Genomic DNA, 19780 nt, shown 5'->3' on the forward strand with positions numbered 1-19780 from the left:
AGTCACTGCAACCCGCAGATTGTATTATCACTTCCCCCAAGTCCATTTTCTTCAACTAAGATACACAGGCGCCTCCTTCAATAGAAGGCAATGTTCACTCTTTATCCTGCCCGTCATATGGAGAGGATCCCAAAATAGCACGTGGAACTAGAACATGGGGAGTCAGCACTTACCGCCCGGCAGGAGGCATGCCTTCTGGTGTCTCTGTTAAAATCTGTATTAAAAATAAGGCTGGGGAGGACAGTACAATTTCTATCTCTGAAACTAAAATAATTATCTACAGCCCCTGAGGAACTACTCCTACAAGGAATCCAACAAATTCAATCCTACTGTTTTAATTCTGTACATTTTCTTCTTCAAATTTTGACGGGAGGAGAGCAATATCTCCTTTGGAGCATGACAGTGTCTGAGCTTCTCTTAAATATTATCCCCAAAGACTTCTTCCCTGAAGATGATGCCCTATCTTGGACCACCTAAAGCACTAAGAAAATAGAGAATGGAAGTGAACGTGGCTGAGGCTGATGCTGACACAGAAGAGGTTGAGCTCAGACAGTTCTTAGTAATGAGTGACGTGGCAGAGGTGACACAGTGACTACAAGGAACAGAGCCTAACAAAGAGTTTTTTCAAACTTACCTTTATGTCTTTGTTCCTCAAGCTGTAGATAAAAGGATTTATCATTTGAGGGAAAACCATATACAACACTGAGACTACTGCTGTCTTTCTGGAAGACTGTGTAAAGATAGAACTGATGTACACACCAACCCCCGTCCCATAAAATAAAGAAACAACGGACAGGTGAGACCCACAGGTTGAAAACGCTTTATACTTTCCGTCAGCTGATGGGATGCTCATAACAGAAGAGACAATCTTAGTGTAAGAGATTATGATCCCAGAAAGAGGAACACCAGCTGATATGCAAGCCACGAAGTACAGCACGATGTTGTTAATGAGGGTACTGGAACAGGCAATCTTGAGGAGCTGAGGAAGCTCACAGAAGTATTGAGGGATTTCCAGATCGGTGCAGAAGGACAGATGCAAAATCATGAGACTGTGGAGCAGAGAAATCATCATACTAATGACCAAGGAAAGTAGAACCATAAGGGTACAGAAGCAGGGGTTCATGATGACTCTGTACCTTAGTGGGTGACAAATGGCCACATAGCGGTCATAGGCCATTGCTCCTAGAAGACAATTTTCAAACACAATAAAAGTCAGGACAAAGAAATTCTGGCATATGCAGCCTGTAAAAGTTATACTCCGAACATGTGTCTGGATATTCACGAGCATCTTTGGGATGGTACTTGTGCTTAAGAATATGTCATTAAAGGACAGATTGGAGAGAAAGAAGTACATGGGCGTTTGCAGGTGCGAGTCAGAGGTGACAGTTAAGACAATAAGCAGGTTTCCAAAGACAGTGAGCAGGTATATCACCAGGAACAGGCTAAAAATGATGGGCTGCAGTTCTGGATCATCTGTCAGTCCCAGGAGAACGAACTCTGCAACAATTGTTCGGTTTCTCTGTTCTCTGTTGTCGATGGATCTGATGAAAAGATTGGGTAAAGTGACAATCAGAGGTGTGCTCCCTGGAACACACAGAGCAGCAGAACCCCTGGAGGCAGCTATTATATTGCTTGAGGGCAGAGAGGAATAAAGGGGGATATGAAAAAGGATATGATTGTTGAGTTATTTATAAGGAAACAGGAAGTCGATGTTGCAGGGTCAACATTCATTTGTTCTGAAAGGGCTTGACTTTCCACTGTTATTACTGTTACTTTCTTAAACATTTTATTAGGGGCTCATACAACTCTTATCACAATCCATGCATACATTAATTGTATAAAGCATATCTGCACATTCTTTGCCCTCATCATTTTCAAAGCAGTTGCTCTCCACTTAAGCCCTTTGCATCCATTGTTTATTATTACACTCTCTATGTTTCTCTATATCGTTTAAATGTTTAATAATTAAACACATAGAAAATGATAGACCAAGTGGCATTCTGAGTAGTCCGTTTAGGACACAAATGTCTTTCCTCAGGGATCTGAGCCATGTGCTGTAAATAATTAAAAAGATGTACTGAACATCGAGAGGGTAAGATGAACGTGACCAGGTCTCTTCCACTACCACAATCACAGACTGTTAGTCAATGCCACGGAATTTTGTAACTTTCATCCTGTTTCCAAAAGGTTAGGGGTTTCTCAAGAGGAAAATCATCTTTTCATTTTACAGGCAGAACAAGAGACTCACGGAGTGAGAAATATCTTTAATATCTTATAAAGCTATAAGAATGAAAAAAAGAAAGTGATAGATAAAAAAGACTCCCATGGAATTCTTAGCTCCAATCGGTACTGCCCATCTGCTGATGCCCACTGCTTTTGTAGATGTGTCTTTAGGCAAACACCTGCTCTTCTTTCCCAACATTGACTAGCAGGCTTTCGGTTACCTGGGGGTCATCCCTGAAGAATGATAGCTGGCATCTACTCAGGATGGAGCAAACAGAAGGTCCACCCCGAGGAAAGACAGACGGTCTCTGTGAAGTCTTAGGTTCCTGGGCATAAATGATCACCTCTGATAATACGGTCATGCATTCTACCTCCTTACAGGGGAAGAACTCTTTAAGAGAGATGTCATGCACACACTATTTGCGGTTTCTCTATCCCTAGAGGCTCAATATTCAACGCTCCTCATTTACCCAACACATGTATTGTCATTCTGATCCCTGGGAAGTAAATGCTGTTAATTTTCTAACCTTGCCAGACCAATTGCATATTATTTGACATTCTCCTTTTATTTCTATACGCACTTGTGTCACACATGCTGAAACATGGACCCACAATTATTTTCCTGATGGAAATTCATCTTTTTGTTTAAGTAATTAATAATGATATTGTTGTCATTAGCTTCAGGAGATGCAAATTCAATATTAGGTAGGGAAGTCCAGTCCAAATATTTGAATATTTAGAAATTTGTAGAAAATACCTTTAAAGGTGTTTAAAATTCAAACACACCAATGTTTCTTCTAAAATTAATCGACTCTCTTTTGACCATGAACCTATATTTTGCATGTTATTAAACTCTATTTACTGCCATTGAGTCATGCATGATCCTGTTGGAGAGGGTAAAACGCCCCTGTGATTTTCCAATATACGAACTCTTTACCAGAGTAGAGATTCTCACCTTTCCCCTGTGCAGCGGCTGAAGGCTGAACTGCTGACCTTGTGATTAGCAGCCCAAATGTAACCACTTTTATTGGGGACATTAAAACCTATTTTTCCTTAATTTAGAATCTAGTAAATACAGACATAAATGCATGACCTCCTTTGATTTTTATAAAAGCCTTTCCTAAATTAAACACATACATATATTTTTGCTTTTATTGGGAAACACTGGCTTGAAATTTGGTGTTAAATATTCAATTCTCATTGAGAAAAATGAAACTCAAGGCATTGGTTTTCAGTTTATCTATAATTCTGTAAAATGTATTATATTTTCAATGCCATATAAATGACAAGGATGGTACTTAATATGAATATTTACCTAAATTTTCACACTTTCAATTCGACATTTTATCCATTTGTTTTACAGATGTTTGTATATGTACAGAAATTTTGTCATCCTGTACTCAATCAATCTATCAAGAATTATTTGGGAAAAGTCATCATTCTTATGTCACCCTTTGTCTTCTCTTAAAAAATTAACCATTTTATAGGAACTCTTACAGATATTACAACAATTCATAATTCAGTTAGATCAGCATAAGTTTACAATGTCTACCACCATATTTCAAATTTTTATTCTTCTTGAGACCCTTTGCCTCAAATTGCATTCCTTTCACACTCATGCAACAATACATGAAACATAATAGAGTAAAATGTTTCATATTCCTCCACAGAACAGAGTCTTTAAAACAAGGCAAGCTTTTCTAGGGGTCACGGGACAGCTCCAGTAGGATGTGGTGAGTCGGTTGAGCAAAGCCGTTCTGTGGATTCGTGTTCATAACAAAAACGGTGGCCGGCATGTTCCTCTGTCCAAGATATAAGCACTGCATGTCCTAAAAGAAGAGATAGTTGAAGGCAAGGGAAGAGGTGGTACTTCTTGATTTGGGATATGAGGATGAACACGATGTTTGGAACATTGTGTGGGCCAAGAGTGTTGACTTAAAAATTTTCAATTTCATGTCTAAAGAGAAAACAAAGCCTCTTGCTGATGAATTTCTGGGTTTGTGATTGTCTCAATAGAACCCATCAATAGGACTCAGTTAGTAAACTGAATGTAGGATAAGAGGATGATTAGTCAGAATGATTGTGAACCTGCTTTTCAAGGACATGTGAGTAAAATATGTTCAAATTCATATATGATCAAAATCAGTGGCAGGTGGGTCATCTCTAATCCTAGGGACCCTAAGAATGTCATATTTGAACAAAACTCCTTAGGGTCTTCAGTGATTGATTGGGAAAGAGATCCATAGGTTCCCTTTCAAGGTACTTCTGTGTTCACCTAATCTTCCCCTCTTATTAACCACATGAGTGAAGGTCTTGCACCATCCCGGGACTTTTATTTATTCAATAAGGGTCAGATAAATCGTATAACCCATGAGGAAATGTTATCTTAACAATGCAAACCAGCAAAATCCACAATCAGAAAATATTGAAAGAACTAAAAAAGTAGACATTTCTACAATAAAAGTGGTGATTTCTTCACAGCACTTCCAGGGTAACCAGAACATTTTGACATATACAGCATTATATACTTTCAAAATCTCACCATTTTCCTTCTAAGGAGCTCTCTGGCTGTACTGGTTGGATTCTCTTGGTAAAACACCAAATGATACAAATTCTGTAAGAAAAGACTTGCTGTATAGCTGCACTGGGGATTACACTTGAGTTTCAAATAAAAGTTGCAATTAAGCCAATACTTAAAAAATTATATTTAATAATGTTTTTGGTCATAAATAAATTTATTTATTTAAAATAATTTCATTGGGGGTTCATACAAGCACATTTGTACATTCATTGCCCTCATCATTCTCAAAATATTAGCCCTTCTTAAGCCTTGGTATCAGCTCCTCATTTTCCTCCTCTCTTCCTGCTCCCCCTTCCCTCATGAACCCTTGATAATTTATAAATTATTATTTTTTTCTCAGGTCTTACATGGTCCAACATCTCCCATCATGCGCTTTTCTGTTGTCCATCCCTCAGAGAGGAGGTTATATGTACATCCTTATCATCATTTCCCCCTTTGTAGCCTACCTTTCCCCCACCCTCTGGTATTGTCACTCTCACCACTGGTCCTGAAGGGATCATCTTTTCGGGATTTCCTGTGTCTCTGGTTCTTATCTGCACAACTGTACATCCTCTGGTCTAGCCGGATTTGTAAGACAATTGGGATCATGATAGTGGAGCGGGGATCTGGAAGCATTTAAGAATTAGAGGAAAGGAAATATTTAATACAATTTTTGGTGACTTTTACCCAGCCTGGAAGTACTCATTTGATGAATTTCCATACACGTGGTTTATTGATTGTAGTTAGGTTCGACAGTGTGTCAACATTCTCTGTCATTGTGCTCTATTTTGTCATTTGTACTACTCTAGTTTACCTGCCCTTTATAATTTCATCACTATTTTTAGAAAACAAATGATCTTTTGACTTTATGCTGTTATTTTAAAAGAAGGGCATCGAACTTTATGTTTTGGGAACCTTTGTTATAATGTGATCTCGGGGCATAGGTTTAATTTTAGGTTCAAAGTGTGTCTCAAGGTAACGTTTCATGTCAGGGAGTCATTGGTTCTCTACTACTACAATTTGTCTGGATTTTTGAAAGTAAAAAACCTGGGTTTTGCTGTGCATTTTTCTCACATTCTAATCAGAACCAGCTGTTTGGGCGGCATCAGCACTTAGCAGTGGTAACAGTGCAACATACAGTTTTCGTGGTTTCCAGATGGATGATTTATGGCTCTTTAAAACTTGTTTTTCTCTGAACCTTCAGTCAACCGAACCAATCAATCATATATTCAGTAGCCTTATATGTATGTGAAAGATGGAAAACAAATAAGAGAGACAGAGGAAAAGGTTTTGCCGTGGAATATCGTATTAGTGATGATTATTGACTTTATCATGCGATGTCAGAAGAACAAAGCTTTCTTTTAATAGGAACAGCCAGAATGCTCCTTAGAAGCAAGGATGGCAAGACCTTATTGCACATTTGTTGCACAAGTTTTCAGAATGGACCAGTCCTTGTAGAAACACAGCATGTTTCATAGAAGGTCAACATAAAAGAAGATGGATAGATGGATACTTTTGTGTAATGTGGTATAACTAACACACTTCCAAACGAAAATTCACTGGCCTCATTTACATAATATGTAAGTGACAAAAAATATTTGATGTACACATGCACTGAAGGAATATATGTAACAATTACAATCTTTTTTTGCTGCTGGCAACAAGGAGGTATCTGGTACTCAGAACTCTCTTCTTCTATGAACAATCCTACAGAAGTGCCACCCTCGCTCCCATTGCCACTTTATTCATGGGCCCAAAAGGTCATGCTAGGAAAGCCTGTGCTAAGAGGATGACTGGTTTCCACAGAATGTGTCGCATTCTTCATTTGATTGCTAACACATTACTCTGCTGAGGGCACCCTTTAATGGACCTTCACGTCCCAAACAGTATTTTGCATGTCTTTGATCCACTCAATGTGGTTCAGCCACATAACTTTCTCCTTTATCTCTTTGACACCAGTTTTCCAATTGCATCCCATCCCAGTTCTTTATCATCCCAACAAATCATTAGTCCCGCTCAAAAATCACTATGCAGCTACACATCTGGACTTGCTCCTTCCAAACAAAATAAACCAGGCACACCATTCAGATGCTGCCTGTTTGCAGAATCTCTGTTACCACTGACCTTCAAAGAGGACTCACAGGGAATGCAGCATAGCTGCTCTCGTGGATCCACTTCTACTTGCATGTTGTATTAGGCCAGCTGGAAACCAGGCAGGGCCTTTCTCTTCCTGAACCAACCAGGCATAAAGAATTCCTCATGATAACATTCCCTTTCCTGTGCCTGAAACAACACAATCAAGAGGAGTGGCATGGCATTCATTGTCAAAGAGGATGCTGCAAAATCCATCATAAAGTTCAATGCTGTTTGTAGTAGGATCATGTCTGTCCATCTTCAAGGAAATTCAATCAATAAAACTATTATTCAAATTTATGCACAAGAGCTAATGAGGAAAAAATGGAAGAATTCTACCAACAATTTCAGTCTGAAATTAATCAAACATGCATTCATGATGCATTGATAATTATTGGCACTTGGAGTGCAAAAGATGGAGACAAAGAGGGAGGTACAGAGGTTGGAAACTATGATGTTGGGGATAGGAATGAAGCTGGAGATCTCATGATAGAATTTCGCAGAACCAGTATTTACTCAGAGCAAATACATTTTGTTGAACAACACAAAAATTTACTACATACATGAATTTCCAAGATGGAATACATAGACATCAAATTGACCACATCTGTGTGAAGACATGATGGAGAAGCTCAGAATCAGCAACTAAGAACAGTCCAGGGGCTGTCTGTGGAACAGACCATTAATTGCTCACATATAAGTTAAGAAAAACAAAACCACAAAACTATCACCGTGAGGCTATCCCATTTGAATTACAAGAACATCTTAAGAATAGATCTGAAGCATTGAACACTAATGACAAAAAACCCTAGGAGCAGTGGGAGAATAAGAACATCATTTATGAAGAGAACAAAAGGTTATTAAACCGCAGGAAATAAAGAAAAGGCAAAAGTGGATGTCAAAAGAGATTCTGAAACTTGTTCTTAATCTTTGAGTAGCTAAAGCAAAGGGAAGAAGGGGCGAAGTCAAAGAACTGATAGAAAATATATATGGCAGCTTGCGAAAACAAAGACAAATATTATAATGAAATTTTTAGAGGTAGCATTAGAAAACCAACATGGAAGAAAATGGTTAGTATATCTGAAATTACAAGAGTTCAAGAAAAAATTCATGCCTTAAGGTGCAATTTAAAAAAATTCTACAGGCAAAATTTAAGTGATGAAGGAGGCATCACGAAAAGATGACAATAAATCAGAGTCTCTCTCCTGAAAGGAACGGGTTGACAGTGCACCATGTCAGGAGGTAGCCTATGAGCAAGAACCAACGGTGCTGAGGGAAGAAGTTCAAGCTGTCCTAAATGCATTAGCCAAACACAAGGTTTGGGGATTGATAGAATACCAACTGAAATACTTCGGCAAGTTGATGAAGCACTGGAAGTACCCACTCAGAGATGAGGAAGTTTGGAAGATAGCTATTTGTCTGGAAGAGATCAATAATTGTGGCAATTCCAAAGAAAGATGCCCCAATCGATTTCTCAAATTACAGAACAATATCATTGATATGAGATACAAGTATAGCATTGCTGAAACTTCTCAACGATGATTGCAGCAGTACACTGACAGGTAGCCTCCAACGGTTCAGGCTGAATTCAGAAGAGGACATGGGACAAGGGGTATCATTGCTGATGTCACACATGGATCTGAGCTAAAAGCAGAGAATACCAGAAAGATGTTTCCTTGTATTCCATTGGCTATGTAAAGAATTCGACTGTGTGGAGCATACATAATAAATTGTGGATAAGCTTGAGAAGAATGGGATTTCAGAAATCTTCACTGTCCACATGAGGAACTTGCCCATGGATAAAGAGGCAGGTGTGCCGACAGGAAAAGGGAATACGGCATGGCTGAAAAGCAGGAAAGGTGTGTATTAGGGTTGTATCCTCTCACCCTGTGTGTTCAATCTGTATGCTGCACAAATCGTCAGAGAAGCTGTATTATATGAAGAATAATATGACATCAAGATTGGAGAAAAGCTTATTAACTATCTTGACATGCAGGTGAACAGCATTGGTTGCTGAATGCGAGGAGGGCTCGGGGCAGGTGCTGATGAAGATCAAAGATTGCACTCTTCAGGGTGGATTACAACTCTATGAAAAGAAGACCCAAACCCTCACAAGTGGACCAATAGGTAGCATCATGATAAATGGAGAGAAGGATTAAATTGTCAAGGATTTAATCCTGCTCAGATCCACAATCCATGCCCACGGCAGCAGCAGTCCATAGACAAAGATGTGTTGCAGTAGATAAATCTGTAACACAAGATCGTTTAAAAATAATGGAAAATAAAGGATGTTTGTTAAAAAAAAAAGGAAAGTGAAGAAAGGATTTGAGTTAATTTGAGGCTTATGGTGTGCCTTACCCAAGCAGTGGTTATTTCCATGGCCTCATATGTATATGAAAGTTGGACATTGAATAAAGAAGTTCCACGAGGAATTGATGAATTTGAATTGTGGTGTTGTAGAAGAATATCTCTAAAGGACATATATATCTTCCAAGAAGTATGGCCAGAGGGCACCTTAGATGTAAGGCTGGCAAGACTTCACCTTACACACTTTGGACATATTGTCAGGAGAGACCAGTTCCTGGGGAAGGACATCATTCATGGCACAGTGGAAGGGCAGTGAAAAGAAGAAGACCCTCTATTGGATGGACTGACATCACGGCTACAACAATGAGCTCAGGCATAGGAGCAATAGCAAGGACGGTGCAGGAGAACCCAATGATTTGCTCTGTTGTGCATCGGGTGCTATACATTGGAACAAACTAGATAGAATCTCACCAAACCCAATACATTGCTTTGGATTTTATCATTTAAAATTCTTGCATCACACAGACTAGGGGTTTAGATGACATTTCACTAAGGTGGCTGCTGGTTTGAAGGCAATCTTTTGAGACTCCAAGCCAGGCACCATCTGCTTACGTTCTAGATCATATCTTCAGAGATCCCTTTATGATGGTGAGCATTGAGCAGGGCCATATCATAAGAACCAATTGTTCTAAGATTTGGTGTAAAACTACGTATGAGCTCCAAATTCATTCAAAATCTACAATATGAGGCAGAACTCAGACTGGATAGTGCCTGATTTTTAAGTATTCAGTCTTAAGATCCAGACACAAGTCCAAAACTAGATGGGTCCACCTCTATTGGATCTTCAAGACTCTGCATGCAATGGCCTGTGATCTTACAGCATTCTGCATCATTGTATGCAGCTGTGTGAGTCTGAAGAGGGATTTATGGACAAGTAGCAGACTAATGAACTTGATTTGGGCTGGGCTGGGATGTTTTATGGAATATCCAATAACTCTTGATATAAAACTTTTTCTTAGACACATATAAGTCTCACTGGTTTTGTTTCCCTAGTCAACCAGGCCTAACATATATGCTCAAAAATAATCTGGATGCGTTTGAAAGGATTTAGAATTGGGGAGACTGCAAAGAGGGCCAGGAGTCCTGAAGGTGGTGTCTTTCTTCCTGGTCTCTAGATTGTTCTTGTAGATGCAGATGTACTATCACACATAGTAGCCACACGGAGAAAACTTAGTGTCTTTCTTGGACATAATGTTAATAAATTTTAAAGGGAGACATGATGAAACGTGTAGGATATAAGATGGTTGCTCCCAAAATTCTTTTTTTTTTTTTAATGTTCAATGTTTTGGAACCTGTATATATAGCTGATATGTGAAAGGATGACTGGTAGCTTAATTGAATACGTTATATTTTCAGAGGAGACCAAGCCTAGATGATCCTTGTCGGCATACTTGCAATCATGTGTAATTTTGTAATGTGGACAGTGCAACAAAATCAAAGAGGGAAATTTGGGGATCATAGGGTCACAATCCATGAATTTGCTGGAGTCAATAGCTCTTCCTGCAGCTAGAAGAGACAATAATTGTATGCTTTTAGAGCCTTCTAAGTGAGCACATTTTGCTGAATTCAGATCTCTGCAGAATAAATTTCTTTATTACGTAGTTACTTTGTAGTATTTTTAGCTGGCTGTCAAAAGAAACAAGTATACATTTTAATCAGCAACACCCTTCTTCAGTTATTTCTATGGGGAAATGAATACCTCAACAGTAATTCCATTGGGAAGTTACCCAAACCACTAGAAGTATTTAGTACAATGCCTGCCAAGTAGCCAATATTCAATAAAATGCATATAATTTAGTTGGGCCCCATTTACAAGAGTTATTTCTCTTCTCAAAATAGTTGGTTCCTGGAATAACAAAACTGAGATTGCTGGAAATTACATGCAATATCATTGAGTAAAAGTAGCTTAGTTACACTGTCAAATGTAATCGCAATTGAAAATGATTTCTGTAGTGAAAGTGAGGCCACTGATGGGAGAACTGTGATCTTGAAAGTTGGGATGGTGACATAGAGGTCTAAAAGCAGGGGGGCACACTGGGGCACACTAAGTGCTTAAATTCCATGGCAACACTCTAGCACAAAGCTCCATCCCTCTTATCTCCATGGGATGAGATCAACTTGGTGTGTCTGGTGATTCTGAGGTATCCCCTCTGAAGGTGCCTGGGTCAGTTCTTGGGGATCACGTGAGATAGATGCTTTCCATGACAGTATTGAGTATGTTCAAGAACTACCCCTAGCACTCATTTTTTCCTCTAGACATATAAACACTGAAACTCATTGCCATCGAGTCTATGTTGACTCATAGTGACCCTCTCCGGCATTTCAGCAGAACCAACCACGTGAGTTTCTGAGACTGTGACTCTGTGTGGGAGTAAATAGAATAGTCTTTCTCTGATGAAGTGCTTGTGGGTTTCAACTGCGGACCTTGCAGTGGGCAGCTCAACAAATAACCACTATATCTCTGAGCACTAAGTCCCAGGAAGGCCCAAAGTTTTCACAGGAATTGGGATACTACAGTCCAAATGCACAGCTTGATGTTCCAGATAGATAAACCAAAACCGGAGAATATACACAAAACTGGCCAGTAAGGATGTGAGCGAATGCTGTAAAGAACATAAAGTTGAATACATCTAAGCTCTTTGTTGGGGGCCCACTAAGCACCGATTTTTCATTGAAGATTTCCATCGAGAGATGGAAAGTTAACCCTATACTTTATTTGTGAAGCATAGAATATGTGATGGATTCCACAATACCAAAATAAAGAGACAGACTTGCCTTGACATACTCTAGAATGAAGTTTTGGGAGGTTGGCACGTTACAGGGAATCTATAAGTTTACATCCCAAAACCCACACATGGAATGCACAGTAGACACATTGTATACCACAACCATAAAAAAGAGAAAAAGCTCATGAAGAGAGTTCTACCATTCTTGAAGACCAGTGTGGTTATGCAAAAAAGATTGATGTTGGAAGTGGCCTTACTTGAAGAAATAAATGCAATGTGACTGACAGGAAACCATGGGGGTGAGTAGAAAGTGGCAGTTGTTAGAGAATAGAGACAAGGGAGGTGCAGCTACTGGAGGGAGCAACAGAGTCAAAGCTCCACAAACAAATCCCTGCCACGGAGTCCATGCTGACTCAGCAAGCCTCAGTCGACTGCTGGGTTCAGACTGCTGACCTTGGCAATAGCTGCTCAGAGCATCAGGACACGGGTTATTGCAGATGCAGATAGGGTCAAATTGAGCACCTTAATATTTGTTCTCCTTTTTGACCCAATTAATTATTTAAAAATATTTCTATTATCTTTTCATTGACATTTTTATCCCTTTTACTTTGATATTTAGTTGATTTTTTGTCATTGTGTTTTTGTTTTCTTTTTATGAAATCTGGGTTAGGTAATTTTATAGGGACAGTAATAGAATTAATGGTTTCTTAGGGGTATTGCCAGGGAAGTTGGGTAAAATGTGGAGCTAATAACAAAGAATATAAGAAAGAAGAAATTTTGGGAAAATTAGTTGTGATGATTATTCGATCTCTTTTAAATATGATTGAACTATTTAATTGTATATGTGAATTAAATGGCAATACAATTATTTTTAAGAAAAGAAGCACACATGAGCCTACTCTCAGTGTTGATTAAAGAGTACAGTTTCTTTGGAATAAAAATGACTTGGCTGCTTTAAAGAGACGTTTATTATCTACCAGTCTTGAAGGTTACAAATCAGACACCAAGGAGCAGCAGGAGCGGGAAAACTTGAAAGAGCCTTGAGGAGGATGCATATATTGCCACTGGCAGCTGCAACAGGAGCTTGGGGCTCCAGGAACTCGTAGATTTGTGACCATATGATCCCGATGTTTTCCATGTGATCCTGTTGCATCCTACTTTTCTCTGTATTTTCTGCAGTGCCTATGTTACAAGAATGTCCTTAATTGCCAGCAGGGCTGTCAGGATAACCCTCCTTCAATTTTCTCCGCAAAGACATTTTCACCAATAAGGTTACAAACTCATATCAAAAGGTATGTCATAGAATGAAGAAACAACAGAACGATGAGACCAACATCCAGCTGAGGGCATCCTCAATATAGAAAATGCAATTTTAGTGTTAAGAGAATATGATCACAGACAGAGAGTCACCACCCAAAATACAAACTGAAAAACAAAACAATGTATTATTTAAATGGGCACTGAAACAGGCTAGCATTAGTAATAGATCACATTCACAGTGGGACTAAAGGATGACCAAGTTTGTGCTGAAGGATACAGCAAACACCATCTAATGATAGATAAAGGCATCTGTCATAGTAATGACCAAGGAAAGTGGAATGAGTAGAGCAAACATGCAGGACTCCATGAAACTGTGTACCTCAGCATGTGACTTAAACCATGCTGCAGACATGATATCCAATGTGCTAGAAGAAAATGTTCTAACAAAGTAACACTCAGGACAACTGTAGTCTGGTTGAGGCATCTTATGTAAATTTTGCTCAGATTTTTCAGGATATTTGTTCAGTAGCAATCTGGGGATAGTAGTGGTTCTTACACATACATGATTAAAGGGCAATTTTTAAAGAGGAACATGGGGTGTGAATATGGTTGTGATAGGTGACAATCAGGACAATGGACAGATTTCCAGGTACAGTTGGCATATATATGGTCACAGATATGATAAACAGGAGAGGCAGCAGTCCTGGATCTTCTGCTAGTCCAAGGAGAAAGGACTTTGAAACACGTGTTTGGTTTCTGTATTCTATATTAATGAATCTGATTTAAAACATTGAATGACAAGACAATCAAATGTATCGCTGACAGACTTCAAGCTGTAGCAACACCATAGGAGGCAGACATTATCTTGAGGAAGGATCAAGAGGAACCGAGATAAATCCTTAAGAAAGAAAGATGCTTTGTCATCTAAGGAAAAATGATCACATATTCCACACCCTCAAAGGGGATGAAGGAGCCCAGTTGTCAGTGAGGTACATATTGGGCTTCCACATTCAAGGTCAGCAGTTCAAATATCTTCCGTCCAATCACTGGAAGAAAGAGGAAGATTTCTCGTCTTGTAAAGGGTTAAGTCTTCTTAGAAATCCACTGTGGTAGTTCTCCCCTGTGAGAACCTAATGGGTATACATGAGCCAGTACAGACCCAATGACAGTGATATGGGTATGACAAAAGAAGAATATCCAAATGAGATGTCACAGGTTATCTGCACGCTTCGTATCCCTGAAGTATATCCCAAATTTCTTCTTCTTGTTTGGTGTCATCGAGTACTGACCATACGAACAACAGCATGAACATTCAGCAGAATGAAACAGTGCATGGTCCTGCACCATCCTCACAATTGTTCCTATGACTGAGCCCATGGATGCCACCCCTGTCTCAGTTCATCTTCTCAAGGACTTTCCTCTACTTTGCCTCCTCTCCACTTTACAAGACATAATGCCCTACTCTTTCCTGACTTTATAGCCTAAGGCTGTAAGAGAAAGTTTTGCCATTCTTGCCTCTAAGGAACACGCTGGTCTTACTTTTTCCAATACAGATCTCTTCATCCCATTAGCAATCCATGGTACTTTCCATGTTCTCCTCCCTCTCCGTGGGTCTCCTTATTCTACATCCAATACATTTCCCTCTGTCATTGGGTCTTTGCCACAATCTCGAAGCATGTAGTGCCTAACTCTACTCTGGACTAAATGTTCCTGATCCCAGAGATAGCTAGAGAAGCTGACTGGCCAAGCTGCAGGGGTCCTGGGACAGATAGATCCACAAGCATACTCAGTTTTCAGCTCAATCTAGGAGAGCTCCAGTCCAACTCATTCTAAGTAATATCGCCCAGATATTAGTTAATGCACAGTCTAGCAAACTGCCTGAGGATCACTGTACAGGGCAACCTGGAGCTGGTGTCAGTAGTGAATGAGCTAACTCTCCATACAAGCTGGGGGCGCTCCAGCCCCACTGGGCATATTTAGGCTGTCCACCCTGAAGTCAGACCTGCATGGCCCTATCTTAACATACCTGAAAGCTTGGCCATTCCCAAGCACTTTCCCATCTCTGTGTTGGCTGAAAGCATACAGCTGAACCATTAGCAAGGTATTAGCATAACAATTCAAGCAGACACTTCACCACAGTTTTCACCCTGGGAATGTATGCATAACACAGGGCCGCTCATGAGACCAAGTTCAGAGGATGCCACAGGCTGAGATACTAGACAGGCTGAGCTACTCATCCTTCACCTGTCATATGACATGAGCCCCTGGTCAGCACAACAAGCCACTCACATAAACAACCTGCCCTTGAGTAAGCTATTTCCTAACCCCTCCCTCCTAGACCACCTCATTAGGTGGCAGAATTATTAGGTGGTAAGCCCCCACACCCATGTACCCACTTACATAATTTAAAAAAAAATCAAATCCATCTCCTCTGACCTGACCCACCAGAAGTATTTTCCCTAAAGATAATTACCACAAATCTTAAGGATACAGGAATTAAGTTCTACCAGACAAAATCATTCCCTTAACCTTGATCTCAACCCTTCCCTGCCATCCTAAAAAACCAAAGGAAAGAACCATAACATATCACCAGACCCTGTCCCCAACTGCTCAAAAACCCTCTGTTCCTCATAGTCCTGATTTTCCCCAGGACAAGGTGCAGACCACAGCTGTTCCTGAGTTGGAATTTATGTTCCTGTGCATTTTCGCACTCCTATTCCCTAACCCTCTTTAACACAACAGCACCAAGAGGGCTCTTTTAAGGATCTTATAATTCATAGCTCGAGAGCCTCCTCCAACTCATAGCAGCCTTAGAGGGCAGAGCAAAACTGTCCCTTTGAGTTTCCATGGCTTGACGTCTTCACTGTAGCACATACCATCATTCTTTTCTGATGGAGCGACTAGTGGACTTAAACCCCCGAAATTATGGTTAGCAGCTCATTTTTAGGCCCCTTTGCCAACAGAGCTCCTTAAAGTTCATAGAGTAATAATTTTGCCCATGTGAGGAATTTTAATTTAAGGAGGGACATATGAAAGCTTTCATTGGTAATGAAATAATATATTAGTGTGTTCTATCTCATAAAACACTCTGACTTTCACATCAAGAGTTTATCATTCATTGCAATGGCCACATAGTCCCAGAGACAAAGTTCATGATTAAAGTTTATATTAAGGATTGAACACATTGTCATGCAAGTGTATTATGATATACTTGATTGGTAAGCACAAGTTACAAAGATCTTTCCTGGTTTTTAATAAATGTCCCTCACCAATTGTCAGTTTGTCATCCTGTGGTGGTGTGTGCATTGTCATGATATTGGAAGCATGACACTGTCGTTTCAAGTACAAGAGGACAAGTTTCAGCAGAGCTTCTAGGATAAAGGCAGACAACAAAGAAGGACTCTGCTCCCAGCTTTGGAGGAAGAAACCGCTGAAAACTTAGACATAGCTTCGAAGTATTGCCAGATACTGAAAGTCTAAACGAAAGAATGTACAGTGGCAACATTCAGGGTTAATGAAGGAGAAGACAACTCTCAACAAGATGAATTGACACCGTGGCTTCAGCGATGTGCTCAATTAGCTCATTGCATCTATTGTTGATTTAGTGCAGAACCAATATTGTTCAGTCTAATGCAATAGGGTAGTCATGATCAAAGCTCCCTCAGTGGTGCCTAAAAATCATAAAACACAACATTTTCATATGAAAGCAGATGGACAGGCCTTTTTTATATAGCATCACAGAGTGCAGTGAAATAAAAACTTTTGAATAGCGCAAAATTTGTCTACATGGACTATGGGCTTCACAGAAATAATACTAATAAGTCCAAATATTAATATTAAGTGTTGGTAAAGTTGAAAATAATTTGGGACACTTGTATACTGTTTGTGGGGCGATAAGATGATGCATCCACAATAGAAAATAATTTGACTGTTCATCAAATGTATAAATATGGGGTTAATTTGTCCATCGTGATTTCATGCCTAGATAAACTTACTGCTTGTTTTTAAGAAAATATGTGTCGACACAGGATATTATATAAAATTACATTAGAAAACATTAAAAATTCTTAAATGTCAATCAACAGTAGTTTGGATAAAAAATGTGTGCTACAGGCATGTGATAGTATATTATTCCACTCGAAAAAGAAAAGAAGTGCTGATATATATCTCTATCACGTTTGTTTGTTCTGTCATAGACAGGGAAGTTTGCTCTCCTTCACTAACTCTGTGGATATCTAACATCTGTAACATAGATAAGCCTTGAAACATTGTGCTAAGTTAAAGAAATCAAACCAAAAAATCCACATATTATAAAATTTTATTAACAGAGAAATGCAGATTGGACAAATCTATGTGGACAGTGGGGCAGTGGTGACTGGGTTTGTGTCCAGAGGAGACAGGGCAGTGGCTGCAGGAATGGGATTCCTTTCCAGGTGATGAAATGTTCCTGGAGCAGGGTCATCATTAAGGGTTGTGCAGCATTGAACATGTTATTAATGCTGTTTAACTGGAATCTCATTTTTTTGGGTGATGCTAATTTTCTTTATGTGTATATTCCCCCTAATTAATAAATGATAAAATGATAAGACTTTTAAACCAGTTATAAAGCAACCAATTTGTTGGGTAGATTTTAGCAAAATACAAAGAAGTGTGATAAAACTTGTTTTTGGGGTGTCATTTCCATTGTATCATTTCATAGCGACCCTACAGAATAGGATTGAACTCCCCCTGTGAGGTTCCAAGAATATAGTTCTTTATAGCAATAGAAAGTCTCATCTTTCTCCTACAGAACAACTGGGATGTTGAAATGTTGACTTTTGATTTAGGAATAGGGCTTCTACAGGTTGATAGAAAGATGCAGTTACGCTTTATGAAAATACCAGTATGTTCTCAAATCCTATTAGTTGTATAAGATTCAATGAATAAAAGAGCATCAAAGAAATAATCAAAAGGAATTGCAGGCTGGACATCAGGAGGCAAGAAGTGTGATGAAACTGAGAGGCGGTTCAATTGGATGCTGTGTTGATGATAATGCTTTATTTCTTAAAGTCGTAATGAATTTATATTTTTTCATTCGATTGCTATTCTTAATGAAATGCAGACAAGGTTTGCACATCAACTTTTATATAATGCTCTAATGTGTAAAATTGAGGGAAAGTCTTTCATATTGTAGATTCTCTGTTAGCTTCCCACAGTCTTCCCATAGAAAAGTCATCTTGAGTACATCAAGATCTCAAATTGAACTTATTAAAAATAATGATCTCTTGGATACTCACCTTGTGGCACTGTAAGTTAAGCACATGACTGCTAACTACAAGCATTTTCTGTGGTTCAAAGCCATCATACTTTCAGTAGGGGCAAGATGAGGTTATCTGCTCCCATAAAGATTTACAGATTTCAAAATCCTATATAAGGTCTTGGAGGAGCCAGTTGGTTTAGAGTTGCTCATCAACCTGTTATCCACATGGTTGACAATTCCAAATTCTGCAGCCCTTCAGGACCAAGACTTAGTTTTTTACTCCCATAAGCCGTTAGAGTCTCAGAAATCCACAGGGGGTATGCTCTGTGTCACCATTGACACGATGACAGTGAAATTTGTCTTTCCTATTTGGTTATGTAAACTCTTTAAAATTTGGGATAAATTCCATGACAGTTGGATATGTTTATTCTAAGAGATCTTAGTGCATTTATTCTTGAGGAAAATAAAAGAAATTGAAATATATAAGCTTAGCACTTGAAGATATCTAGGGTACCTGTCCTCTAGAGAGAGGCTCAATTTAACTGCTCTATGAAACCTCAAATGTTCCCTGCTTTAAAATAAGTTGTTATAGTGAATTGACTATTAGCTGAAAGTTCTCCAAAATCAATTTTTCTTGCAACAACTCATAGACATCCTGTTTTATATCATGATTACAAACCCCAGATCATAATATCACAAATTCTAAACTGTACTCATCAACTAAACACCTCTGTTAAGAAGGTTTCTTCCATCAATGGAACAGCGACCCTTTATCGTGTAAATGATATTCAAAAGTGCCAAATAATAGGATATGGAAATAGCAAACTAGGATCAAACACTTATGCTACAGGACACGTGCCATCTGAGGTCTCTGTTGAACACGTTACTAACAATAAGCTTGAGAAAACCGGGACGTTTTCTTTCTGTAGGTGTGACGTCCTCTCCATGTGCAGCTCCATGTGCAATGATTATCTAGAGAATCGTGAGGAAAGTTAGTCCGAGGATGGAGTCGCCCTCTTCAAGACTTCTTCTGTCCAATTTAGTAAATTATCTAAATTTCCTTCAAATATATATATATATATATATATATATATATATATATATATCTTGTATTCTATTTTTTGAGCAAAGTCTCTTAAGTATTCACCCCAAAGGCTTCATCATGGAGGATATAGAAATAGCCTACTATACCTAGAACAACTATGCACAAATTATCATTTGATGAAATGAAATTGAGTGTGACCGATAATGATGCTCAAAAAGTTATTATCA

At 39.0% G+C, this 19780-nt stretch overlaps 1 protein-coding gene across 1 annotated transcript; it reads right to left on the reverse strand.

Moving 5' to 3' along the window:
- Window positions 1–592: 592 nt before the first annotated feature.
- Window positions 593–15363, reverse strand: LOC142461225 (olfactory receptor 7G2-like). The gene is made up of 2 exons (XM_075563371.1): window positions 15296–15363; window positions 593–1631 (listed from the first exon to the last, which is right to left on the reverse strand). The coding sequence occupies exons 1-2, from the start codon at window positions 15361–15363 to the stop codon at window positions 593–595; spliced, it is 1107 nt and encodes a 368-aa protein (XP_075419486.1).
- Between the last annotated feature and the right edge of the window lie 4417 nt (window positions 15364–19780).

This window comes from Tenrec ecaudatus, chromosome 1, assembly GCF_050624435.1.
Source record: "Tenrec ecaudatus isolate mTenEca1 chromosome 1, mTenEca1.hap1, whole genome shotgun sequence".
NCBI classification, from domain to species: domain Eukaryota; kingdom Metazoa; phylum Chordata; class Mammalia; order Afrosoricida; family Tenrecidae; genus Tenrec; species Tenrec ecaudatus.